Raw genomic sequence first — 27,850 nt, 5'->3', positions numbered from 1 at the left:
TTTATATGTATATATATATATATATATATATATATGGGGTTTTTTTGTTTGTTTTTTACGGTACTGGCGTTTGAGCTCAGGGTCTACACCTTGAGCCATTCTACCAGCCCTTTTTTGTGATGGGGGTTTTCAAGATAGGGTCATGAGAATTATTTGCCTGGGCTGGCTTTGAAATGTGATCCTCCTGATCTCTGCCTCCTGAGTAGGTGGGATTACAGGTGTGAGCCACCAGCAACCAGTAAAAGCTCCAGTATATATTATTTTAATGATGCTATATAGCTACACATGGTGGCAAACAGCTATAATACCAGCACTTGATGGGGAGGGCAGAGATAGGAGATTTATGGGTCCAGGGCTGGCGTGGGCTATACAGTGAGGCCCTGTCTTAAAAAACAGTGCCATTCACTGTTATGTATGGCAGTATTTCATTTTATTATGTATATGCAGTCTTTCATGACTGCAGTATAAATTAAGTGACAATTCTTTCGCTTGGCTAGTTCTATCATTTCTAATTTCTTCTACATTTATTCTAATTTATTTATTACTGTCGTGCTCCTTCCCTGAAATATCTGAGTATGAGGCACAAGCAAAGTGTATGACAGTGTGTGGCTGAGGGACAGCATTATAGAACCAAACACCGGGGCCAGACCTAGCCTGCCAAGTGAGGGGCGCACAGTGAGACAGGAGCTGACTGAGCCGAGCCTTAGAAGAGGCGGAGTTCCAGGGAGGGCTCTCTGTATCTGACATCAGCAAGTCTGGTGAACTCTGAGTCCTGGGTGGGTTTCAGAGTGTGAGGGAGGGAGCAGGTGGGGAAGCCAAGGCATGCAGCAAAATGTTCTTTGGGGAGGCTTGTTAATGAAGAGAAGAAGAAAATGGGATTCAGTAGAAGGGGGAAATGAACAAACAGCACTTTTATGGGGGTTTTGTGTGTGTGACACTGGGATTGGAACTCAGGCTAGGTAGGTGTTCTTATGTACTTATTTTTAAGATAGGGACTAGAGTGTGATGACAGGAAGGGGGAGAAGGAGTAATGAAAGAGAGAATAGGAATACAGATATTAAAAGCAAACTGATGATTGCAAGTCTGCTTTCTGGGATAGCTATAGTATTGGAGGGGTGAACTTACTCAGAGTACTTCATGTGGTGTGTGGAAGTATCACGGGGAAAACCCTTTGTACAGGTTAACATACGCTAATAAAAAAGAGAACGTCTGTCTGCTGCAGTAACAGAAAAAGAGACTTTCTTTCCTCAACCCTGATGGCTGTTTTCAGAAGAAATTTGCACTTTTCCTAATCAAATGCTGTTTTTAAGCCTTGTGACTTTTGATTGTGTCCTGCACTCAAGACGTCTCTTAGTGAAATGAAGAACTTCCCGTGGTGTAGATTTAGGACTTTGTGCTTTGTTTCATGAGTCATCACCAGCATATCCTCAGAATAAACTCATTTAATGACATTTTCTTTCTAGTTACAATTTTATATATTTCCTTTTTCACAACTATGACAGTATTTCAATAGTAGTTTCTGGGAAATCTCTAGTGCTGGGGAATAAACATAAAGTTACTAACATTTTATTATCTAGTGTTAACATTTTTGGCCCAGCGAGTGTCCCATAAAGTTTTATATTTTTAAAATATCACCTCTGTGAGCCAGGCATAGTGCCACATGCCTGTAATCCCAGCAGTCAGAAGACTGAGGCAGGAGGATTTTGAGTTTGAGTTTGGGCTACATCGTGAGACCCTGTCTCAAAAAAGTGTGTGTGTGTCTCTGTGTGTGTGTCTGTATGTATGTGTGTGTCTGTGTGTGTGTCTCTGTGTATGTGTGTCCCTGTGTCTGTGTGTGCATCTCTGTGTCTGTGTGCGTGTGTCTGTGTGTGTGCGTGTGTGTGTGTGTGTCTGTATGTCTGTGTGTGTCTTTGTGTCTGTGTCTGTGTCTCTCTGTGTGTGTCTCTGTGTGTGTGTGTGTGTGTGTGTGTGTGTGTGTGTGTGTGTGTACCGTCCCAGGGCATTGTGGTCATTCATTTCTTGTTTTAAAGAATGACTTCACATAAGCTCACATGAACAGGTCCCCTCTTGGACTGTCCAGTAGACATTGCTGTTTCTTTATGTATAAAGCAGCAGCAGTTTTAGAAATAATAGCCCCAGGGAAGTAGTTAGAACACTCAGAGTCCTTGCAAAAGAAGGTAATTGCTTCTAAAATTTTATTTAGGTTAAATTAATAAGAGACCTTTTATAAGCAGCTATAAGTTACCTTTATAATTTCTATTAATGGAAAGATACAATCATCAAGTTTGTAGCACAGGGAACATGCATTTATTATATGTAGTTGAGAACTGAGAACTCTTATTATACTAATATAGTATAAGATTTCTTGAGGCAACCAGGAACTCAGTAATAATGCAACATTAGCACATACTATTTCCTCATTTGCAAAACTAAATTAGCACCAACTTGTATTAAACAAAGTGAACTTGAGGACTTTTTGCTAAGGTAAAACCCAGGTTAGAACCTAGCTGCCACATAACTCTCTGCTGGTATTGTACCGCCTACAAAAAAATGTCAGTTGAGCATTCAAACTATCTAAGAAGCTACTTTCAATACTGATTGCAGTTTCTCTCACTCACCTCTCCCCACCCCCTGGGGTTTCCTCCTGTGTCAGAGCAGGTGTCACAGTCAGGCAATGTAGCATGATCCCTGTGATCTGTGTCAGCAGGACACTGCCCAGCAGGCCTGTGCCCCTCAAGAAAGACCCCAAAGGAAAAGAAAAAAAGACCCCAGCATGTATGCTGAGCCCCCTCGGAATGTCATCCTTGCACTCAGGCCTGCGCCCTGCCTGCCTTCAAAGCAGAGCTTAGAGGGTTGCAGTGCTGTGGCCGTCACGTGCTTCCTCCACAGGAATTTATATTGTAACTGCATCACAAGGATCACCAGGACAGCCAGTATGGAGCCCTGGCACGGAGCGGAGCTGCAGTGCTCTGTGCCGGCTCGTCTCACTTCAACCGTGCATTGGTCCATCGTGGTCCATCGTACTCTTGATCTCAAGGATGTCCACGTTCTGCAGTCTTCCCCTTACTTGACCTCCCGCTATTATGTCTTGGTGGCCTGTGCATGTTCTCCTGAATTCACCACTTAACACCCCGTACCAGAAAACCCTGATACGTTTTCCTCATTTGATATTATGTATGTCCCTTTTGATAATTGCACTTGGCATATGTATATAGAGAGAGATAGAGAGAGCACATGTGTCAGGCCATTTAATTTTCCTTTTTAAAGTTTTATGTTTGATTAATAAATAATTGTACGTATATATGGGGTACAATGTTAACGTGATGTTTCAATGCGTGACTCCATTGGAATGATCCAAACCAGGCTAATTAGCATATGCATCAGCTCAAATATTTAGCATTTCTTTATAGTGAGGACATTTAAAATCCTTTCTTCTAGCTGGGCACCGGTGGCTCACTCCTATAATCCTAGCTACTCAGGAAGCAGAGATCAGGAGGATTGTGGTTCAAAGCCAGCCCTGGGCAAATAGTTCCTGAAAAAAAAAAATCACAAGAAAGGGACTGGTGGAGTGGCTTAAGTGATAGAGTGCCTGCCTGGCAAGTGTGAGGCCCTGAGTTCATACTGCAGCCAAAAAATAAATAAAATAAAACCCTCTCTTTTAGCGAGTTTGAAGTATGCACTTTATTAACTATGGTTAATAAACTAACTATGGTCACTGTGCGATAGAACACCAGAATATATTCCTCCATCTAACCATGACTTCCTACCTGTTGACCAAAGCCTCCCTTTTCCCATTCAAACGCCTTCGCACACACAGCCTCTGGTAACCACCATTTACTATCTACTTTTACAAGTTTTACTCTGCGTGTTTGTGTGTGTGGCAGCACTGGGGTTTGAACTCAGGGCCTTGTGCTTGCTCCGCAGGTGTTCTACCATAGGAGCCAGTACCCAGCTCTGTAAGTTTTACTCTTTCAGATTCCACACAGAGTGAGACCTGAGGGTTTTGTCTCTGTCTGGCTTATTTCACTAAGCAGTGGTCGCAGTTTCATCCATGTTGTCCATGATTGACAGAATTTCCTGTTTTGTTGGTGCATAGTATTCCGTCATGGAAATAAGCCCTATTTTTAAAAAACTCCATTCATCTGTTGGTGCACACAGGTACTTTTCATATCTTGGCTGCTGTGGACAATGAGCATGGAGTGTCATTTTTATGACCACTTTACAGATTCTGATGATGTGTGCACACCAGTTGTAACTGACTAGCAAACATCTCATGACGGAGGAAGCCCAGGCAGAGGAAAATATTTTGTTCACCGTTCAGTGTTGGAATTAAACTTAAGCCTGAGTCTTCAGAGTCTAAAATCCCCCCCTCTCCTCCGTGGGTGTGGATGATGTATGGACGCTGAAGGAACATGGAGGCAGCCGTGTAGGGTACTGAGTGGGTGATTCCATTTAGTGAAGAGCCATAGGGTCAAGGCGATTCGTGAAGACTCGACCAGAGGGAACCAGATCCAAGAGGCAGGGGTGGATGATGGGTTGAAAATGCAGAGGAAGTTTGGTCTTCCGTCTGCACACTGGGGAGCCATAGATTTCTTGATCTGGACACTGGCTGATTGGATCTGGGATGGCAGACCCTGTTTACAGCTAGCATTTCCCATACATTTTTAGGATTTTCACAAAGGACAAAAAGTCTTTTGGTTCAAAAGTACATTATTTTTGAATAGATAACCTACTAACTTGATTTCTAACCTTTTCTTGATTTTTAGCATCTCTTTATTCATTTTTCATGTTTTTGCACATTTTATCCCCTGTTCAGAAAGGATATATGGGATATAGTGTTTTGTTTCATTCTGGGTGTTCTGGCAACTCAGATATCTTCATCATCCATGCAAAACTTTAGGTATAAAATCCAAAGTTCCTATCAACTTTTGAGTTCTGTGAAGTTATTTCTGTATCCCTTGTTTTTGTTTTGTTTTCAGATAGGGTATCACTAACTTTTCTGGGGGACGTGGCAGGGCCTGGGGTAGCCTTGAACCATGATCTTCCCATCACCACCTCTTGTGTAGCTGGGATTACAGGCAAGTGCTGCCACTCTAGGCCCCTGGCTCCTTGTCCTTGTTGGGATTTTGAGTTTGGGGTGTGTGTGTGTGTGTGTGTGTGTGTGTGTGTGTGTGTGTGTGTGTGTTGTGGCACTGGAGTTTGAAGTTTGGGCCTCACACTTGTTAGGCAGATGCTTTACCACTTGAGCCATCCCCCAGCCCTTTTTTGCTTTAGTTATTTTTGGAATAGGTCTCACTCTTTGCCCAGGGCAACCTGGACCTTGATCCTTCTATTTACACTTCCCAAGGAGCTGGGATGACAGGCACACACCACCATACCCAGCTATTGGTTGAGAAGGGGGTCTTACTTTTTGCCTGGACTGGCTTCAGACTGTGATCCTCCCTGCCTTTTCAACCCTTGTTTTTATGAGTTGTAAAAAACATACTTTCACTCCTATGTGTGTAGTATGATTTTTTTTTTCCCTACCAGTACTGGGGTTTGAACTCAGGGCTTTGAACTTGCTAGGCAGGTGCCCTATAGTTTCAAGCATACCTCCAGCCCAAATAGAAATGTAGAGAAGCACCCCACTGATTTTTTAATAGACTTTATTTTTAGGACAGTTTTAGTTTTATAGCAAAACTGAGCAGATGGTACAGAAATTTCTCATAGAGCCTCTATTCTGCTTCCCCCCAACCCCCGCCCCATAGCATCCTCTACCATCAGCATCCCCCACCACAGGGTACATTCGTTACAATGGATGAGCCTACATTGCTACATCATCCCCCAGAGTATACTGGGGCTCACGTTGGGTTTACACCAGCATTCACACTTGATGCTGTACATTCTTTGGTGTTCACAAGCGTAATGACGTGTATCCATGTGTAGCACATAGCACCTTACATAACTGATCCACTGCCCTAAAAATCCTCTGTGCTCTTCTATTCACCATCCCACCCTCCAACCCCTGACCCTTTTACTGTCTGCGTAGTTTTGCCTTTTTCTCAGTGTCATAGACCATAAACTGATTTTCATTTCCTGTATTCTTGCAGGACATTTACCTTATTGAAATTGAGATGTTGTAAATAAATCCGAATCTTCCTGGTTTCAGTTTTCCCTGGTGATCTTACCACCCATGTGCTTATTAAGCCAAAAATGCCTCTGGAGTTGACAGATTCTTTTAGCCTTAGTGTTGCAATTAAAAGTCATAATTTTATAGATCAAATTTATCCTGGGTTGTCTTTCTTGTTTGGTTGGTTGGTTAGTTGGTTTTTGTTTGGTTAATTTTGGGGCTGGTGGGGAGGGGTTTGGCGGTACTGGGGTTTGAACTCAGGGCCTCACGCATGCTAGGCAGGTACCCTACCACTTGAGCCACAGCTCCAGCCATTTCCTGAGTCTTAAAATACTTGGTTTTTTGTCTCAGCTCCCAAGGTGTCTTTTTTTTTCTCAAGAATCCACATGTCTTCTAAATTAAAATTCTTCATTAATATTGATGAAGAAAATTCTCTGCTTATAAATCTGACTGCTAGTTAACTGAGGTGGGAAGATTTAAGTGGATTTAGGACTCCATATGGCCTTGATAATGACATCTAACATGTCTTACTGAGATACACTGTGAGCCAGACGCTCTTCTGAAGCCTGTGTCCCCATTTCCCATGAGGCTTAGACACTGTTAGCATCCCTGAGTCTTGGAGGAGGGAATGGAAAAGAGGATAAAAAGATGTGGCCGGCGTGACAGCTGGTAGGTACCACAGGCAGGGTTTGACCTCAGACCAGCAAACTTCATACAATACTAGCTACAAAATAGCTTGCATTCCCTCATTAATCACTGTTTTTAAAAAGTTTAAAATATTTTGAGTTGCCAATACACAGCATCCTTTTTAATATGTGTCTGGAATTCACATTTGCAAGTTACTCTGAGAATGATATAGTTTGCTGGAAAAGTAACTAAGTAGTCACAAAAGTTGGATCCATGATTTCTCATTCTATTTTATATTACTTTTATGTTTTAACAACTTTCTAGATTTTTCTTTGACTCATCTGAAACATAAACAATGGCCATAGTAACATTATCTTCCTCTGAGTCCTCTGCTTATTTGATGTCACCTTCAGCAGCTTTATCATTTTATCTTAGAAATACTTGGCCTTCCCCACTATCATGATTCATATGCTGTTGCTTTGTTTCTTTGAAAGTGGTTAAGCAACCATATAAAACTCATAGGAAATTAATGACTCACCTAACGGAAAGCATCTACTAATGTGACTTTTGTCTCAGTTGCCAAGGAGCTGTGTGTGTTTCCATGGTAACCCATCAGTATAACAAACTGTCACTAGCTGACTTTACCACTTTTGGGGGGTTTGTTTGATTTGGACAGCTGTGCATGTGTGTGTGTGTGTGTTTATGCCTTTGTGTACACATTAAAGAGACTCAAAAAAAATTCTGAGTAATTGTCTCAGAAATGCAACCAAAACATTTTCTTTTAGAGGGAATGTTTGATAAGCCAGGGCTGTTATTTTCACATTACAAAACTAAAAAGGATGACTTAAGTTAACATATCTGTTTCTATTTGGGCTTCCTGTAATCCAAGGGGCTAGGGATGTATCTCAGTGCTATAGCAATTGCCTAACATGCACAAGGCCCTGGGTTCAATGCCCAGCACTGCCAAGAAAGGGAGGGGGAAAATGGGAGGGAACAGGAAAGGAAGAGAGAGAAAAAAGTGTTTATCAGCAATTTTTTAAGCTTGCACAGTTTTGAAAATCATTTATAGTATTTATTCATTTTAAATGTGTGTAATATAGGAGAATATACCAGAAACAAAGCAGGGGAAAGGAAATTGAGATCCCGTCCTGGGGGATGAGGACCAATTAGAATGATGGAGGAAACTAACTCAGCCAGCTCTTCCCAGCCTCTCCCTTAGTGACCTGTAGCGAGCTTTCTCACGCTCTCTTGTTCCTCCTGACCTAACTGGGGGCAACTGGAGATGCAGAAAGGACAAGCGATAGAAGACAGACATGCAGAAAGTTGGAATCAGGTATGCTGGGCAGTTGGATGGAGACAAGCAACAACCTCGTTGCTTCTTTTCTCTATTATTCCCTTCTTTTACTTTGCTTTTTTTCTCTTTCTTTAAAACCTTACTTCTAAAGTCTTCTTTTCTATTCTTTAAAGTCTCTTTCCTTAGACTCACTCTGTTCCATGTTTTCTTTAATCTCTCTTAAAGACTTGCACTGACCCATGTTTCCTCTAATCTCTAGCATAACTCAGCAGCCCAACAATCAATCAACATTTCCATCCCCCATCAAAAACCCTTCCATCAATCCCCCTCAAAAAACTTTCATCAATCCCCATCAAAAAACCCCACGTCTTCCTTCAGCGAGTCTTTTATATCCAGTGGTAAACAAGGAGGTAAAGCAACAGTTCTCAGGGAGGGGCATGACCTTGTAACAGGAGAAACCTGCCTTCCTACTTCTCTGAAGGTAAACAACTTAGGAAAAGCAGCTGTGCTGTATTTTGCCTCTCGCTCTCTTCTGTGTCTGGGGCAGTGCCAAACTCAGCCTGTAGATCATTGAGTACAACTGTGCTTATGACATGTTCTCATAGACCTCCCACTCCCCACAGTGACCCTATTGTAAGTTAGGGAAAGGAGGATACTGAGGTGTTGAGGGAACCAAGGCCAGCCAGGTAGTAAGGGACACCAGGCTTTCATCTGAAGGCTGAGTTGGGGAGAGATACCTAGAGGAGCTAATGAATAAATAAGTTAGAATTAGACTGGTGGATGGAGACTTTGAACCAGGGACTAAAGGGCATGTAAAAAAGAATAGACATCACAAACACAGGCCTACAACTGGGAAGTAGTGCAAGTACATGGGAACATGGGCAGTTACAAGGACAGAAAGGGTCAAGACAGTAGACTAAGGATGGCAGGGGCTTAACCATGAGATGCGTGGCAAGGAGGGTGGACCTGATCCTATAACATAAGGCAAGACAGTGGAGTTTAAACAGAGCAATGTCATCATCACGTTTGTAGTTTAAAAGTTGCTGTTTGGTAGGGATGAGGAAAGTAGATTTCAGCCAGAACCATTAAGGAGGCTCCACGGTTGAGAGAAGAAAGATTGAGTTAGGGTAGTGAGCTAGACACAGGAAGAAGCTTGATTTCTGAAGTTCGGAACAGGCAAGGACTGGTGGTTGGTACCAGACTTTTATGGCCCATGAGTGACTTCAAGTATTTATTTGAGCAACAAATACTTGTTGAATCTCTAGTATGACTAGCAGACGATGTCTACAGTATTATGGTGGACTCTCTGTTTTCTGCCTTTGTCATTTCTGGGTTTCCTCTTCAGTAAGGACTCTTTGTTACAGATACCATGAAATGATTAACAGACAAGTACACTTTTTTTTGTAGATCTGCTCCATTCCAGCCTAATCCCTTGGCTTATTAGACTGTGTTACTGACCTCTTCCAGAGCCCTAGCACACACCTCTAGTGCTCAGGAGGTACTTTTCATGTATCTGGATGGTGTCTTATTCCACTGGAAGTGGACCAGAGCTTACTTGTGGCTTCATTGGGTGGGGCCATATATCCATAGAGTCCAAAGGGTTTCATCCATACAATGATTTGTTTTGTTTTATTTATTTTTTGAGTGTGTCTCAAAAACACAGTCTTTCCATGTAGCCCAGGCTGGCCAGGAGCTCCAGACCCTCCTGCCTCAGCCTCCCAGGCACTGGGATCCATCCATACAGTAATTGAAGTGAGGGAAACAGGACTCTGGGATTCCTATAGAGGACTTGTCACAATGGAACAGCATTGGAGCTCTCAGATTTCTTAATTTGGAAATGATCAGACGTAAGCTATGTTAGGGTTTAAGTTTAGCTGCATGTAATAAAAACCAAAGTGAGCATTTCAAATAATAAAATTTAAGAAATCTAGAGGGAGACAGTCCAGGGTACATGTTTGTCAGTGACTCACCTTCCTTCTTTCTCTGTACCACCATCAGGCAGCTTTTTCTGAAGGTAGCCTCATGGTCCAAGATGACCTTTTTTTCTAGCAATATTAGGGTTTGAACTCAGGACCTACCATTCTACCATTTGAGCTACTCCAGTCCAAACCAAGATGGCTTTTTGACATTCTTAACTATTGTTATGACAGTTTTCTAGACAGGAAGGAAGGAAAGAAGGAAGGAAGGAAGGAAGGAAGGAAGGGTAAAGGATGCATCTCCATGATCTTCCAGTGACCTCCATTTATACCTTGTTAGCTTAAACTCGGTCCTGCTGCAAAGGGAGACTTGTAAAATATGGTCTTTTAACTGGGCACATAGCCAATCTGAATGAAGTCATTGTTCTGTTAAGGAACTAGATAAGCAACTGGCAATCCCTGCCACATGTGCTCCAAAGCAAACCATGTGACTAGCTTAACCACCTAATAAGGGTGGTAAGTAACTGGCCTGCTGGTGAGTACCATGGTGGATAGCTGTCAGGGGCCTTACCTAGAGGCCAGGAGTACCAGGTAGAATCACCAATCAGCACATGGGAATGTGAATCCAAGGACTGAAGGAAAACACTTAGATTTACATAGTAGTTAAGACCATCACAGTAAAAATAAAAGCCAAGAATAGAAGCTTGGCTCACATCAACATTTTAAAGAGACAGAGGAAGAAGAAACTGAGAAGTAGTCACAGAAGAAGAAAGGGACAAGAATATTTCAAAAATGTACAAGAAGGGTCAAGTATAATTTAAAAAGAGCCATTGGATTTGGTGATTGGTCGCTCCCTGGTGCACAGTTTCAATGGAATAGAGGGACTTGAAACCTAATAAGGGGGCATTGAAAAGTAAGTGTGAGTAGGAGCTGGATGGCCATGGCTCATGCCTGTAATCCTAGCTACTCAGGCGGCCGAGATCAGAGGATCATGGTTCAAAACCAGCCCAGGCAAATAGTTTGAACCTATCTCGAAAAAACCGAACACAAAACAGGGCTAGGGGCATGGCTCAAGTGGTATAGTGCCTGCCTAGCAAGCACGAGGCCCTGAGTTCAAACCCCAGGACTGAAAAAAAAAAAAAAGTGAGGTGAGGAAATGGAAAAGATCTACTCTGTAGACAGCACCTCAAATCCCAGATCTAACTCTTCTTAGTTATGTGACCTTGGACAAGTCACTTCATTTCTCTGTGTCTTAGTTCCTTATAAAATGGAACTAACAGTATCTCCTTCATTGAGTTGTTTTGAGAATTGTGTGTGAGAGCAGGTACCATATTTAAAGTGTCTGGTGTATCACAGATACTCAATAAATGTCACCGTTGTCATTAGTATCATCATCAGCTTAGACCCAAAGGCAAAGAGAGTGGCTGGAAGAGTGGCTTAAGTGGTAGAGCACCTGCCTAGCAAGTGTGAGGCCCTGAGTTCAAACCTCAGTACCATCAAAATAAATAAATAAATAAATCAAAGTCAAAGAGGTAAGGCCATAAGTTGGATCCTAAACTTGGATCCAAAGGTCCATGTGGTAAAGGCTTGGTCTCTACCATGGCACTGTTGGGAGATGATGGAACCTTTAAAAGGTGGCACCAAGCAGGAGAGGTTTAGGTCATAGGGGCCATGCCCTGGAAAGGGACCATTGCCCTTTCCTCTTCTTTTCCTTTGCTTCCCAGCCATGAGGTGAGAGTTTTTGGTCCATCACTTTCTACCATGATGTGCTGCCATGCCACAGGTCCAAAGCAGCAGGACCAATCAGTCACAGATTGAAACCAAAATTAACCAAACTTGAACCAAAATAAAACTAACTTGATTTATCTCAGGTATTTGTTATACTGTAAGAACATTGACCAAAGAAGATTCTTGGTGGATTTTTTAAGCAGTTAGAAAAAAAAATGACTTACAATGTTATGTACCTTTTTTTTTTTCTTTTGAGACGGGGTCTCACCATCTAGTCCAAGTTGGCCTTAAACTCATAATCGTCCTGCTTCAGCCTTTCTCCCATGTGCGGGGATTGCAAGCATGCCCAGCTCTCTGTTATGTACGTTGGTTCCCATTTTTACACTATCCAGTTCTTGGCAGTGTTTTTTAATTTGTTAGTTTAGTTTTTACTTTAACAAGGTTATAAAGCCACATATACAGCCTAAGTGCTACGAGACACGTTGTCCCCCACCAACTCCCCATTTCCCACATGGCTAACGGGTATCTCCCTCCTCCTGCCTCCCCTCCTTCTGGTGGTATCCCTTTAGCACATTAGAGGGCGGGGGGCCTGGTTGGCACAGTCTACACACACTGTGTAGAGTGGATGAGAGTGGCCAGCAGAATAGCAAGCCCAGACTTTTCAATTTCCACAGGCACTTTTTAGTTCCCCCGTCTCCTCCTCCTCCTCCCCTCCTCCTCCTCCTCCCCTCCTCCTCCTCCCCTCCTCCTCCTCCCCCCTTCTCTCCTCCTCTCCTCCTCTCCTCCCCTCCTCCTCCTCGTCTCCTCCTCTCCTTCTCCTTCTCTTCTCCTCCTTCTTCTTTTCTTCTTTCTTCTTCTTCTTTTATAGCATCCTATTCCTGTATGGCAGGTGCAATTTCTTTTTTTAATCTCTGAGAATTTTTCTTGAACAAAACAGAGCCTCTGTTTTGTTCAAGTTGCTTTTTTCCTATTTATTTTGGTCCCTGCCTTCCCTGATCCAAGACTTTTTGTGTACTTGTTCATCTTTAACCAAGGCACCAAACGAAGGCCAGAAGCTTTGTGTGCATGGGGGGTGTTTATCATCCTGGGTTTTCACTCTAGCGTGAGCCAGCTGGGCATCTCGTACGGGTTCTCCATGTCCATCTCAGGAGAGCTTTTCTTTGAGGCTGGTTGGACTGCTTAGGAACTGTTCCCCCCAAGTTCTCCATGAATGCATGCCTGGTTCCGGCATTGTGAGGAGCCAGATTAGGGGAGGAGGCTCAGATCAGGTGGTCTTTCAACATTCCACCGAGGTTCAGAGATGCGTCTGTTTTACCTGTCGTGGATCACACCCCAGCCTTCTGCATGAGTCAGGTCTAACTCTTGCTTGCTAAAACAGTTTTCAGTCAATCCTCCTACCTTTTCTGCCTCCTCCATTCTATTTCAGGACCAATTTAAGATTCCGCTCTTGGCTTTTAGCATGAAGAGCGTAAGGTTCAGATTTCTTCAGTATGCTAAATTAGTTGTCACCTGTCTTTCTCTGGTCACTTATTTTTGTCTCTTTCTGACTGTCTTTGCCCTTGTGAGATAATGCCTTGGCTTTTTTTTCAACTTAAGAAGGTTTGGAGGAGGGAGTAGAGGCTAATAATACATGTTCTCAGCCTCCCATCTTCAACTAGAAGTTTGTGTATAATTTTATATTTTTAAGTAAAAATAACCAGTTTTTCCAGTTTTGTTTCTTAATATCTTTTTGATGGCTCTGGGGTTTGAACTCAGGGCCTCACCCTTGCTGGACAGGAGCTCTACCACTTGAGCCGTGAAGATACCAGCGTTGTTTCTTAAGTCCTGATTTTACATCCCCTGCTCAGCACATTCCTAAAGGGCCCTGACATTAGTTTATCTCCACACCTTTTGTGTGTGGTGCTGGGATTTGAACTCAGAACTTCATGCTTGCTAAGCTGGTACTCTATGGCTTGAGTTATGCTTATAGTCCTTCTTGGTCTGGTTATTTTGGAGACAGGATCTCACTTTTTGCCCAGACTAGCCTGGACCGCAATCCTCATATTTTATGCTCCTTACTGTCACTGGGGTAAAAGGAGTATGGCACCGCACCCAGCCCCTTTCCATTGAGATAGGGTCTCACAAACGTTTTTGCTTGGGCTGGCCTGAAACCAAGATCCTCCCAATCTCAGCCTCCCATGTAGCTTGGATGACAGGTATGTGCCACCATCCCAGCTATTGATTGAGATGGGGTCTTGAGGACTTTTTCATAGAACTTTTTTGGTGGTTCTAGGGTTTGAACTCAGAGCCTCACACTTGCTAGGCAGGCACTCTACCGCTTGAGCCACTTGGCCAGCCCTTCTCATGGACTTTTTGCCTAGACTGTCAGTGAACCACAGTCATCCTAAGCTCACCTTCACAAGTAGCTGGGATTATAGCAGTAAGCCACTGGTGGCAGCTGACTTATCTTCACCTCTTCATTCCAGAGAGCATTGTTGATGCCTTCAGCAATTCCTGAAACCAAAAGGTTTTGGGAGGGAAGCAACAATAAAAAATTCTGGGTTTTTCTTGGTTGTTGTTTTCCTTGTAATTTGTTGATTTTTTTTTTGGTTGTTATTGAATTTATCAGTAAAACCAACCTGACTGGTCTTAATACAAGTTCATTTTGTTCACTGAGGCAGCTACAGGTTAACTCCCTGTCACATTCACCACTAGAGTTGGTCCCATCTTCAAGCCTTGATCTCAGTTTTGGGTGAAAATTCATCAATCAGACCCCATTGTGCTACAGCAGTGACCACACTTTCTTAAGAAAATCAAAACCATTTAACCAAGCGGTATTGATTAAATTGATAAGCTTGTTTGTTTTCTCTAATTTTTCTCTTTGTATTCATTCATTATCCCTCTCTTATTCTTATGTGAATTATCTTTGCTTCCTAAGACTAGACCCCTAAAATATACACACAACAGCAAAGAGGACAGTGCAGACAAAAGCCAGGAAATATGAGAGGAGGACATTGTTGGAAAGCAGTATTCATTTTAGGTTGAGGACAAGGAGGCTTTAGAGTCACATGGGCCTGGTTTGAAGGCCCCTCCAGCCCTTGCTCTGTAGTGACCTGGAGCTCACTTCCCTCCTGTGCTTAATTTTCCTGTCTATGAAGTGAGGGAAATGCCAGCTATCTTGTAGGGTTGTGGTGAGATTAAGCAGCTTGTGCTAAACTCTAGATAAACATTAGATCCTGGGCTGGGGGCGTGGCTCAAGCGGTAGAGCTCCTGCCTAGCAAGTTCAAGGTCCTGAGTTCAAATACCAGTACCACAAAAAACAAAGTTACTGCTGTTACTGACATAGCTGGAATAAAAACTGTAATAGTAGTTCATCTTAAAGTCCATACTTGTCCTCAATCAGTATTTGTATGTTTCTTTTTTCTTTTTTGGTGGAATTGATATTTGAACTCAATGCTTCATGCTTATAAAGCAGGTGCTCTGTCACTTGAGCCACACCTCTAGTCCATTTTGCTCTGGTTATTTTGGAGTTGGGCATCTCACAAACTGTTTTCTCAGGCTGGCCTCAAATCATGATCCTCCTAATCTCAGCCTCCCAAGTAACTCATGTGTACATTTCAGTGTCTTGCAGTATAGTGCATAAATATAGGCCCTACAAGATTAGGAATTCCGTCCTGCCCATCTTTGTATTTTAAACACCTAGCATGTACCCCACACATGGAATAAACGTGCCTTGTGTATTGAATGAATTGTGAAGCCTCAATTTATACTGATTGTATAAATGAAGAATTGATAAGTAAATTTACCTTTTTCCATTTCTTGTAGATAATTAATACCTTCTAGAGGCTTTCAGATCATTGTTAGAATTTATTTTCTTCCCTTTCCACCGTTTACAAACACTGACTTTTAATATATCACTTTGCATTAAATACTTGAGTGAAATTGTGTGTGTGTGTGCAAGCACACACTTTTAACATGTCACCAGTAATAACTAATTGGCCTTTTTTTTTTTTCCCATTCAGGGAGGTGGTGCAAGCCAACTGTGTCCACTGGAGAAAGAAGTTCTCGTTCATGTGCAAGATGAGTGCCAATGCCATTACAGGCATCCTAGACCCTTGTGTCTACAGAGTGTCTGTAAGGAAGGTACAAAACTAGCCTATTGTGTCTCCCCTTGCAGAAGCCAGATTTAGCTGCACTGTCACTGACTGGCTTTATTTAGCACCGCTCCATCGTTAGCACTGTTGTATGAAATTTCACTTCACACTTACAGCAGGCTTTAGATTCCCGGGGCAACTATGATGAAGAGCCTAAAGTTAGGAGTTAAAAGAGAGGGCCTCCAACCTACTGTCACTGAGCAGATGAGTATAGAGCTTCCTGGTATTAGCTTGGGAACTGTACATGTCTGTTACCACGTACTGGATTCCTGTTCCTTGCTAGGCATTGTTCTGGGGACTTTATTACATTATGTCTAGTAGTAATCCTGAAATGAAGTTTTATTTTCTTTATTTTCAAGAAAGCCAAGGCTCAGAGAAATGAAGATACTTTCCTAAGTTTACTTTGTTCATATTAATACATGGTAAAGGAGGTTGGCTCCTAACTACTCAAGAGGCAAAGATCAGGAGGATCGCTGTTCGAAGCCAGCCTGGGCAAATAGTTCAAGAAACACTATCTCAAAAAAATGCATCACAAAACAGGGATGGCAGAGTGGCTCAAGTGGTAGAGCACCTGCCCAGAAAGTGTGAGGCCCTGAGTTCAAACCCCAGTATCACCAAGTAAATAAGAAGTAAAGGGTCAAATACAGTTTTTTCTGATTACAAGTCCTTGTTTTGTTTTTTATATATTTCCTTTCCACATACTAGATTGAAGCATATTATAAATAATCTACAAAAGTGTCAAATTTCATGTGGTTTAATTTACTTCACACACACACACACACAAAATCTTGCCTTCTGGGGGTAAAAAGGAGGAATCCAGCAATCACCACTCCTACTGCATTACACTACTGGCTTTAAAATGTAAACTTTGTACCTGATGTGGTGGTACCTGTAGTCTCAGAATCAGAAGTTCAAGGCCAGCCTGGGCTACATCAAGAGACCCTTCAAAATAAAAGTGGAGTGGGGAGAAAAGAAAAGTAAACTTTATGTTTTACATTTTTTAATTACAAAAGTAACATGTTATACACAGGCAAAAATTAAATCGAGGAGAAGGATTTTGAATAAAAAGCAAGGTTCCCTTGTCTTGCTTTCCCTGTATCAGATAAAAAGCTGTAGTTTGTAGCTTTCTTATCCCACTTCTCTTTTTTGTTTCATTTTGTTTTTTTGAGACAGGATTTCTCAGAGTAGCCTGGGCTGGCTTCAAACTCACAATCCTGCCTCAGCCTCCTGAATGTTATGATTACAGGTGTTCACTACCATGCCTGGCTCTTGTTCCACTTTTTAAATGAGTTGATAACCCTATGATGTGCATGGCTGTATTACCTAAGTTCTTTTCTATTTTAAAAATTAAAATATTTTGTTGGGCACCAGTGGCTCATGCCTGTAATCCTGGTGACTCAAGAGGCAGAGAACAGGAGGGTGGCGGTTCAAAGCCAGCCCAGGCAAATAGTTGGAGGGACCCTATCTCAAAAAAACCCACCACCAAACAGGACCAGTGGGGTGGCTCAAGTGGTAGAGTGCCTGTTCAGCAAGTGTGAGGCTATATAGGTATTGAGGCTCTGAGTTCAAACCCTAGTACCACCCCCCAAAAAATTAAAATATATCAAATGCATAGGCACATAAAATGATTTTTATAAGTTTTAAATAGACCTCGAAAATAGATATATTTGAAGCAGCAGTAATTGACTGAAGGCTTCCCTGAAGAAACTATAGTATAGTGAAAGTGTATGCGTATGCATATACATACTTCCATACACACATACATACACTTTCACGTATGTGCTTTCATGGATGTGTGTACCAACCTGGGTTTGAGTCCCAGATATACCACTTACTGAGGCCTTAAACAATTCTCCTGACACTTTGAATGTGTCTGCTCATACAAACAAGGAAATACTACTTGCTTCTTCCTGGTGGTACATGGATTAGGTGACAGAAGTAAAGCCTCCCACCTTCTTCCTTTTCTGCCATGACACTGATGCTCTCCCACTGAAACTTTTTCTCAGTGGAGTTGTAATCATGATTCTTAGAAGATAACTTTTCATTCTTTCAATTTTAAGAAAATCAAAACATATAACCAGCTTGAAGTAAAGCATAACTGGAAATTAAAGAACTCCAAGTCTGTTTAAAAAAGATAACAACCAAGAAGTAATATTGCCATTTAAGGTAGGACATGTCCCCTGAAATAAGCAGTTCTTCAGATTGTGAGGGTTAGAATGTAAGTGACAAGATGCTGACACAGGCCCTCACGGGCAAGTCTTCAAGAGACATTTACATCTGTCTAGGTTTAATAGCCAAAGGGTCCAGGAAGGTTCTGCCGTCTTCACTGCATGGTGTCCAGATGTCCATCTCTAGATACAAGGGAGTCGCTTCAGTCTTTTTTTTTGGGGGGGGGGTGGGACTTGGATTTGAACTCAGGTCTCGGTGTTTGCAAAGCTCTAGTCTTGTTATCTCCCTATCAGGAACATAAGAACAAATGCATCCATTTTGGGACATGACTCCAGATTGGTGTTTGTGCCATTTGTACATTTCCTGTTGGTTAGAGCGCCAAACTGAGAGGCTGTGAATGTCATTGTAGCTGGGTGACTAATGGGTTCTGACGTAACAGAAGCAGGGACACTGGTAAGCTTCTAGCACTCTCAGCTCTGCTTGGCTAGATGAAGTATTTATTGAATTTATTCTATATAATCCTTCCCAAGTAGCAGATAAACGATTAGTAAACTCAATTGTATAAACATGCAGTACACTGCAAAAAAAAATACCATAAGCAAAGTCATAACTTAGGGGGAAATATTTGCAAATCATGTAAGAGGACTTAATATGGAAAGAACACTTCCAAATAATAAGAACAAGATCAACAACCCTTTAGAGAAACAGACCAGGGATGGCAGGGTGGCTCAAGTGGTAGAGCACCTGCCTAGCAACTGCGAGGCCTTGGGTTCAATCCCAAGTACTGCCAGAACAAACAAACAAGCAAGAAAAACAGGCAAGCAACAGAATATATGTTTCACAATATATATATATATATATAACTTTTACACATATAAAAATGTACTCAATCTCATACAAACTTAAACTACATTTTTTACCTATAAAGTTGGCAATGAACTCTGTTGCCCCCACACAGGGAAGCAATTGGTCACCCATGAACAAATCCCCGTGTATTTGTTGGTCTCCAATGTGTCAGGTACTGAGAGGACACAGATGAATTGAAATGAGTTCCTGTCCCCATGCATGTTACTTTCTGGTTAGAGTTGGGTGACAGAAAGTAAGCGTGTAACCAAGATTATTTCAGATAGTAATAAATGTCATGCATAAAATACTATGAGAAAACAGAATAACTTGAGGAAGAGTTTAGAAAATTGGAGAAGGAGCCAGTGTACATGTCCCTGAAAGGTAACTTGTGAAGGAAGACACTCCTGTAAAGAGGAAGGGAAGTAGCCAGGCACTGGTGCCTCACACCTGTAATCCTAGCTTCTCAGAAGGCAGAGATCAGGAAGATCTTGGTTCAAAGCCACCCCAGGCAAATAGTTTACATGACCCTATTTTTTAAAAAAAGCATCACAATAAAGGGCTGATGGAGTGGCTCAAAATGTAAAGGTGTAGGCCCTTACACCTTAGCGCTGCAAAAAAAGAAATAGAGGGAAGAAAGGATTGGGGATATAGCGCAATAGAAAAGTACTTGCCTAGCATATCTGAGGCCCTGAATTCAATCCCTAGAAAAACAGAAAGATAAAGGGAAAGATGTTTCTGAAAGAGCTGTGATTAGTAATCCCAGCAATTCCAGAGGTGGAGGTAGGAGGATCACTGTCCACAGCCAGCCCAGGCAAAAGTTAGCAAGGCCCTGTCTGAAAACAAGCTGAAAGTAAAAGGCCTAGGGTGTGATTCAAGTGGTGGAGCACCTGCCTAGCAAGCACAAGGCCCTGACTTCAATCCCTAGTACTTGGAGGAGCCCCTATCAGTTCTAGGGCTGCTATAACAAAAAGCCACAAAGTGGGAGGCACCCCATATTCTTTCTGGAGGCTCTAGGGAAGGGAATGTGCTTTCCACGCCTCTCTCATAGGTTCTCAGGCATTCGGTGACTTGCAGATCCACTTGTTTATACACTGTCTTCTCCCCTCATGTCTTCACATCATCTTCCTTCTGTATATGTCTGTTATTCCATCTCTCTGTCTAAATAGCCCTTTTTTTAATAGGGACATCAGTCACATTGGATTAGGACCTCATTTTAATTTGACTTCCTAGGACTAGGAATATGGCTCAAGTGACAGAGCATATGCCTAACAAGTGTGAGGCTCTGGGTTCAAGCCCCAGTACTGCCACACACACAAAAATTCACTTCCTATGTCAAGAAAGAACTTACTTCTAAACAAGGTCACATTTTGAGGTACTGGAGGTTGGGATACTTCAATATATCTTTTTTTTTTTCTTGGCAGAGAATGGGGAGTATAAATAAATCAAATCTTGGAAATTATGCTTCTGAAACTAATGGACTGGATTATTGCAAACCACCCCTCTTGAGAAAAACCAGAAAAACTACATAAAATATCAAAAACAGCTATGGAAAGCTGCTGCTCAGAAGCTAGCAAGGTGGTAAGGACTTGAGAAGCTGAGAATCCAGAGAGAAAGGAAGATTAAAACATGGGCCTGAAGCCATGCTGGTGGCTCACACCTGTAATCCTAGCTATTTGAGAGGCTGAGATTGGGAAGGTGACAGCCAGCCCAGGCAAATAGTTCATGGGACACCCTCCCTTCCCATTTCTGAAATAACAAGAGCAAAATGGACTGGAGGTGTGACTCAAGAGGTAGAGCACCTGCTTTGGAAGCACAAATCCCTGAGTTCAAACCCCAGTCCCACCAAAAAAATAAATAAGTAAAAGATTATCCTGAGCTGGGCATGGTGGCTCATGCCTGTAAATCCTGGCTACTCAGGAGGCAAGAGGTTAGGAGGGTTGAGGTTGTAGGTCAGTCCGGGCAAAAAGTTAGTGAGACCCCACCTCAACAAACAAAGCTGGGCATGGTGGTTCACACCCATCATCCCAGCTATGTTGGAGGCGTAAATAGGAGGATCATGGCTGAAGCCAGCCCTGGCAAAAACTTACAACACTATCCCAAAAATAACTAAAGCAGAGAGGGCTTGGGGGCATGCGGCCACTCCCAATACCACCAAAAAAAAAGAACCTGAGCCTTGCTTTTGTCCTCAAAGTATTTGTAGATCTGCAGACAGAAGTTAAGTAGCTGAGCCAAGATTATAGCAATCTTTCAAACCTAAAGGAATAAGACCAGAGTTGGGGCCCATCAAGGAGGAGGTGCCTCACCTTGGTAAACACGCAGGCTTTCATTGGGATTCCCTAAGAGTTAACCTAGGAGAAGAATGCAATATGTCGAGATGAACCCTAATGAAACTGAGCCCAGCTTCTCGTCAGCTCAAGCCCATCTGGGGTAGAAGTAATCAGCCTTGAACCTACTACTTGCCAGAAGCAAATGGATATCTTTTCTGACAATACCGCTCAATCTCAAATTATTTCTTTTTCATACACAATTATCAAGCTTGCCAGGAGACATGAGTATATGACCAAAATGCAAAAGGAAAAATAGATGATAAAAACAGACCCACAGAAGATACATGTTTTAGAAATATCAAAGAAATACTTTTACAGTAACTTTTAATTAGTAAACAAGATGGGAAACTTTATCAGAGAACTATAAAGGGGGGGGAAGGAATTTATATCCTAGAGCTGACAAATACATTTAACCAGCTGTGCACTGGTGGCTCACATCTGTGATCCTGACTACTTGGGAGGCTGTGATTGGAAGGATCACTGTTCGAGACCAGCCCAGGCGGGCGAACAGTTCATGAGACTCCCATCTCATGATGGGACTTGAAGGTGTGGCTCAAGCAGTAGATTGAATGCTGTGCAAGTACAAAGCCCTGAGTTCAACCCCAGTCAATTAATCAATTAATTAACTGAGGTTTAAAGCTAAGTAGATGAAAATCCTCAACAATCAGATTTAATAGCAGGTTTATCACAACTGAGGAGAGCATTAATAATTTGGAAAATGAGACAACAAATTCAGACTAAATCACAGAAAAAGAAAAGAGAAAATATGCAGAAAACAGTATAAGATGTAGAAAAGAGAATTCATGTCTAGCATTTACGTAATTGGAGCCCTACAAGAAGAGAAAAGAGACTGGAACTGAAACTCTTCCAGAACTGATTAGCAATGTTGAGCCACAAGTTCAAAAGTGCTGTGAACTCCGTGCAGTGCCACAACAAATGTGGCATGTTTAAATGACGAGGCTAGCCTGGGAAACACAGGGAAAGTTCTGATGATGACACTGGACACACTAGATTAGGTAGGACCTTACAGGCCATGGTAGAGTTTAGACTTTAAGCTGGGTGTGGTGGTGCACACCTGTAATTTCTGCGACTCAGGAAGAGTGCAGAGAATCACGAGTTTGAGACCAAACTGGGCAACATAGTGAGATGCTCCACCTCTCATAGAGCTTAGATTTTATTCTGATTATAATTGGAGTCCACTGGAAGAGTTTAATAAGGAGAAACCTCATCTGTAGGTTTGCTTCTGCTGTGGATGGAGGAGGAAGTGCAAAAAGAACACATGGATAATAGTACAAGGGAGAAATGCTCAGGCTTTGGCATTGCGTTAGAATGGAGATGGTCATTGTTTGGGGCAGCCAGATGCCCAACTGAGAATATAGGATCTGTTACTATGGAAATGGCAGGAGAGAAAACAGATAATTAGGGTACCACTTGCATTCCTTCTACTGAGCTTGGATCAAGGACTGGGTCCAGCCAAGGAAAGTGAGGAGAAGCAAGCAAAGTAGGAATGAAACCAGGCAGGAGTGGCACAAGGGAAGCTTAGAGAGGAAGATGATCATGAAAGGAGGTGCAGAAGTGCTGCTGAGAGGCTGAGCGAGATGAAGACAGAGCCTTTGGATTCAGCGAAACAGAGATCACAATGCAATCTCTTCACAATTTGCAAAGCATGAAGTCCTGAGTTCAAACCCCAGTTCCTCCCAAAAAAAAAAAAAAAAACCCAAAAAACCTGTTATAACAAAAAAGATCATTGAGAATCTAAGAGCTGTGACAAAGGCTAACAAGGACAAAAGGGATGAATCTGGAGAGGGACAAATAGAAGGTGAGAGGCAGCAGGTGGACACAAGGCTTCTGAAGAGTCTTGACTGTGGAAGGGAGCAAAGGAAAGAATGGGCTAGAGGAGCTTTATTTTGATTTGTTTGATGAAGGGCACTATTAAGGGGTGTGACAGTGACCTAATGAAGAAAAATTTGGTATTTCATAATGGGGTAGGAATGGTAGAATTATAAAAGAGTGTACTATAGATTGGGAAAGGTACCTAATGCATCGTGTGTCCATTTTATGAAAGATAAGAGACAGCTCTACTCAATAAACACTTGTTAAGAATAAGTTCAGGGAAGGGGAGCTTAGCCCTCATAATAAGGGCAAACACATACAGAGTGTACTGTGCTCAAGGCATTGTTCCAAGTGCTTTGCACATAATTCTCACAGCTGTGTTTGTCCTAAATGCAAATATTCAATCCCAGCTACACAGGAAGCTGAAATGGGAGAATCACATGAGCCCAGGAGTTCAAAGTCAGGCTGGTTAACATAGCAAAACCCTGTCTCAAAAAATTAAAATGAAAAAATTATGAAGTTACATGCAAAGTGAAATTTTGGGAGGTTGTGAGGGGTCCAAATAATTGGACTTCAAATCATCGGATCTTTATTGTCTGTATTTGCCAGTGTAGCCATGTCTATTTCAGAATTATTTGATGTACATTTAATTTTAAATCCTTAATTTCATGATGTCTTTATAACGTTTTTCTATCTTTGGCAGGAATTAAAAGGTGGAAAAGCTTATGCAAAGGTAAGTAGATTTTTTTTAACTCTTTTGGAACTTCTAATATCACTCATTGCTATCTTAAAACTCAAAAATTAGACTGGGCACCAGTGGCTCATGCCTGTAATCCTAGCTACTCAGGAGGCAGAGATCAGGAGGATCACAGTTCAAAGCCAGCCCAAGCAAGTAGTTCATGCGACCCTATCCCAAAAAACCCTTCACAAAAACAGGACTGGCAGAGTGGCTCAAGGTGAAGGCCCTGAGTTCAAGCCCCAGTACTACAAAAAAAAAAAAAAGACTCTAAAATCAAATTGTTAATCTTCAAGTTTGACTTTTTTAAGTAACTTAGAGATTAAACAGTTAGATCAACAATAAATTACAAGCATGTTCTTTCTAAATGTTAATTATGGGTGTTATTTTTAGTTTTAGCTTTCTTATTAAGAATTAATGTTTCTGATTTTCTTGAAGCTATAGCTTACTGATAATTCAAACAGTCTCAACTGGGAAGTATTACCAGGCCCACCTCTCCCTAGTGGAAAGAACCCCTCTTCTGTGCTTTCTTAGCACTCTGTACGTTTGTCCCTAGCTATCTGCAGAGGATTGGTTCCGAGACCCTTCCCTCCCTCAGAGTACCAAAGCCCAAGGATGCTCAAGTCCCGAATAGAAAATGGCACAGTATTGCATGTAACCCACACATCTTTACATATACTGTAAATCCTCTTGGCTGGTGGATTGGCTCAAGTGTAGAGCATCTGCCTAGCAAGCCAGAGACCCTGAGTTCAAACCCCAGTGCTGTCAAAAAAAAAAAAATCATCTCTACATTACTTATAATACTTAACACAAAGTAAATGTAAATTGTTGTTGTTTAAGGAATAATGACAAGAAAAAAAATCTATGTGTGTTTAGTGCAGGCAAACTTTTTCCATGTGTGGTACTGGGGATTGCACCCAGAGCCCACTACCACTGACCTATATACCCCAAGATGCCAAATGCAATTTAAAAAAAAAAAAAAGTTTTTTCCAACTGTGATTGGTTGGATCCACAGATATGGAACCCACACCTGCAGAGAGCCAGATATGCATCCCTACTGCCTGTGTTTTGTTTTGTTTTTTTTTAATTTTATCTTATTGGTTTTACATTTACTTACATGTGTATTCATTATTTGGGCCACCTTCCCCCACCTTTGTTTCTTCTACTAGCTGTGTAGAATTGCTAATGGATGTGATATTTCAAGAAGCCCATGTTCTCCCCTCTAATTTCCAGTCTCTGAGAATGGCACCTCCATCTGCCCAGCCATCCGAGCCAAGAACCCAAAAATTTACCACCAAACCTACCTAACTCCCAAAATCTAGTTGTTTGCAATGTCAGCTAGGACGTTCTTTGCTATAAGGAACAGAAAATCCTTCTCCACAAGAGTTTTTAACTTCACAAAACAAGCAGGTTGGTGAGTCCACTAACTGGAGCACATCATCAGGAACCTAAATTCTTCTGTTTCCATTGTCCCATTCTCTACGCAATTACTTTGTTCCCGGATAGCTCCTTTTCTAAACACCAGGGCTCTGCTGCTCGAGTTTTAGTCAACACATGGCTGCTCCCATACCTTTCATTGGCCAGATCACATGGCCAGTGGATCATCACCCTCCCCCATACACCGTTTGGACCACAGGAATGGGTTGCCGTGTTTATCTTAGAGTAAACATAATTTAACAATGAGCTAGGGAGAGCATTGCCTTCCAACTGTACAATGACCATGGAAGAATTAGGAAAGGGGATTCCTCAACAAAAGCAGGGCTTTGCTAACAAGGAATAACGGGCCACTGAGAGTTGGACAGGCAGAAAAAAACTCGTGAATGCATTTGATTTTCTCTTCTAAGAGAAAATGGTATCTTTCTTTCTAAATTCTAAATGCTCTAAAATATTCTAAATATTCTAAAATGAAACCATACCTTCTCTATTCCTAAGGCCACTTCCTTAGGTTATGCCTTCATTATTTCTTATGCATTGGCCTGTTTAGTCACTGTGCCTCTATTGTCCCCTCCAGCCTCCATGGTGTTGCTGGAGTGATTGTTCTAAAATTAAAACACGATCCTATCCCTCCACTTTTCAGTTCTTCAGCAGCTAGTCACTGCCTGTAAAGGAAACTGAAAATTCTATCAATTAACACACAGGACTCATTTTGGTTTGCAAATTATTTCTGCTACTTCATCTCTTGCCACCTGTGTTCTGTCGCTCTCGCTCGCTCCCTCGTCTTCCTTATGAGGCGTACTGCCATCCTCAGCTTCCTGAAGTCAGTAGCTCTGCTATTTTAGCTTCTTTGCCTTGTGACTTGATGTTTTCCTACCACGCATGTATTCCTGCCCCTCCTGTCCTGTCAACTCACGTATCATAAGCTGAGTCATTCCTCCCCACTGAGACCTTTTTCCTCTTTCTTGTAATTGTATCTTCCCCTCTCATTGCACTTCTCAAACCTTATTACAGGAATTCGTTTTCTGTTTTCCCATATTAAACTATGAGATTAAGAATAATTCTATATAGCATCTGGTGGCATAGCTTGAGGGCAGAGCAGTTGCCTGTCTTGCATGAGTTCCGGATTCAAGCCCCAACACCAAAAAAGAAAAGGAAGGAAGGAAGCTCAAACCCCAGTACTGCCAAAAAAATATATATATATACACGTATGTGTATATATATATGTGTGTGTATATATATATATACACGTATATATATATATATATATATATATATATATGTGTGTGTGTATATATATATATATATATATATATATATATATATGTATGTATGTATTCCAGTGCCTAATTTTAACTGGAACATAGGTGCTGGAAATTATTTTCTGAATAAATTAATGTCTACTGAAGATGTGGCGTGTCTGTGTGTGTCACACACACACATTCACGTCACTTTTATGAGACATTTATTTTGGTGAAGCCAAAGAAAAAGTCCTAAAGAAATATGAACTCTCTGGTACCTCTTTATAATGCAAGATCTTGGAATGAATGGTATTTGTCTGGTCCTTCACTGTTTTCCTGTGTCTAGAATAGGGCCTGTCACATAAAAGGTGCTCAATACATTTTCGACAAATTTTGGCTTCACTCATTGGAGACCTTCAGCATCTAACATCACATTGCCATACATCATTTCAGGCAGACTTAGTTCATTTAGGCTTCTAACAAACCTCCACAGACCCAATGACTTGAGCAGCAGACATTGTTTTCTCACAGGTCTGGATGCTGGGAAGTCTCAGATCACGATACTAACAGATCCAGTGTCTAATGAGATTCTACTTCCTGGTTTACACACAGCTGGCTTCTCCTTATGTCCTCACATGGCAGAGAGCAGAGAGACAGGAACAAGCTCTCCCCTGTCTGGATTAATCCTGCCTGGGAGTGCGGCTCAGTGGTGGAGCATGTGCTTACCATTTGCAAGGGCTGGGTTTGATCCCCAGCCTGGGGGGCGGGGATATTAAGCCACTCACAGGGGCTCTACTCTCATGACCTCATTACCTTCCAAAGACCTCAGCACTAAATACCATCCTGTAGAGAGTTATGGTTTCAAGATATAAATTTTGGAGAAATACAAGGATGCAACCCATAACAGACTGATGAGATTTTTATCTTGGTGACAAGCTGATACCAGTATTACAACAGCGTATGGTAAGTCAGTGGGCTACCTTTTATACAATAAAGGCTCTTTTAGAGAAATGACATTTGCACCTTGACACAACTGGAGTGGAAGAGAAAACTACAATACCGTCTAAGAGAGAGTGTTTCAGGCAAAAGAGCAAGAGAGTTTAAAGGCTTGAGATGATCTTGACATTTTCAAGGTCATCTTGATATTGTGGCTAGCAGGGTATATGACGAGGAGAAAGGGAAGAAATAAAGTTGTCCAGATTGCCAAAGACAGAGGAATCAGATGACATAGACAGCTATTTCAAGGAGATGTTTTGGGACAGGGGAATAAAAATGACCCAATGTCATGGAGAAGTACTCAAGGAGGTTTGGTTTTGTTCATTAAGAGAGGAGACAATCCATGCTGACGGGAATGACCCAGGACAGAAGAGAGGTTTTAGAATGCCTGAGAGCAGAAAGCACGAGGCAAGCAAGCTGGCCTCAGGAACACAGCCAGACCACCCACCGTCCTCTCCGTG

At 41.9% G+C, this 27,850-nt stretch overlaps 1 protein-coding gene across 1 annotated transcript in view; it reads left to right on the top strand.

Moving 5' to 3' along the window:
- Positions 1-27,850, top strand: part of Eeig2 (EEIG family member 2) — a 65,954-nt gene that overhangs the window by 14,885 nt on the left and 23,219 nt on the right. Inside the window, exons 2-3 of the mRNA XM_074050863.1 lie at positions 15,676-15,796; positions 23,686-23,715. Coding sequence (XP_073906964.1) covers positions 15,676-15,796; positions 23,686-23,715 — 151 coding nt within the window. The remainder of the gene's footprint in view (positions 1-15,675; positions 15,797-23,685; positions 23,716-27,850) is intronic.

The sequence above is a fragment of the Castor canadensis genome, chromosome 12 (assembly GCF_047511655.1).
Source record: "Castor canadensis chromosome 12, mCasCan1.hap1v2, whole genome shotgun sequence".
NCBI lineage: Eukaryota > Metazoa > Chordata > Mammalia > Rodentia > Castoridae > Castor > Castor canadensis.
This window is presented reverse-complemented; position numbering and strand designations above follow the sequence as displayed.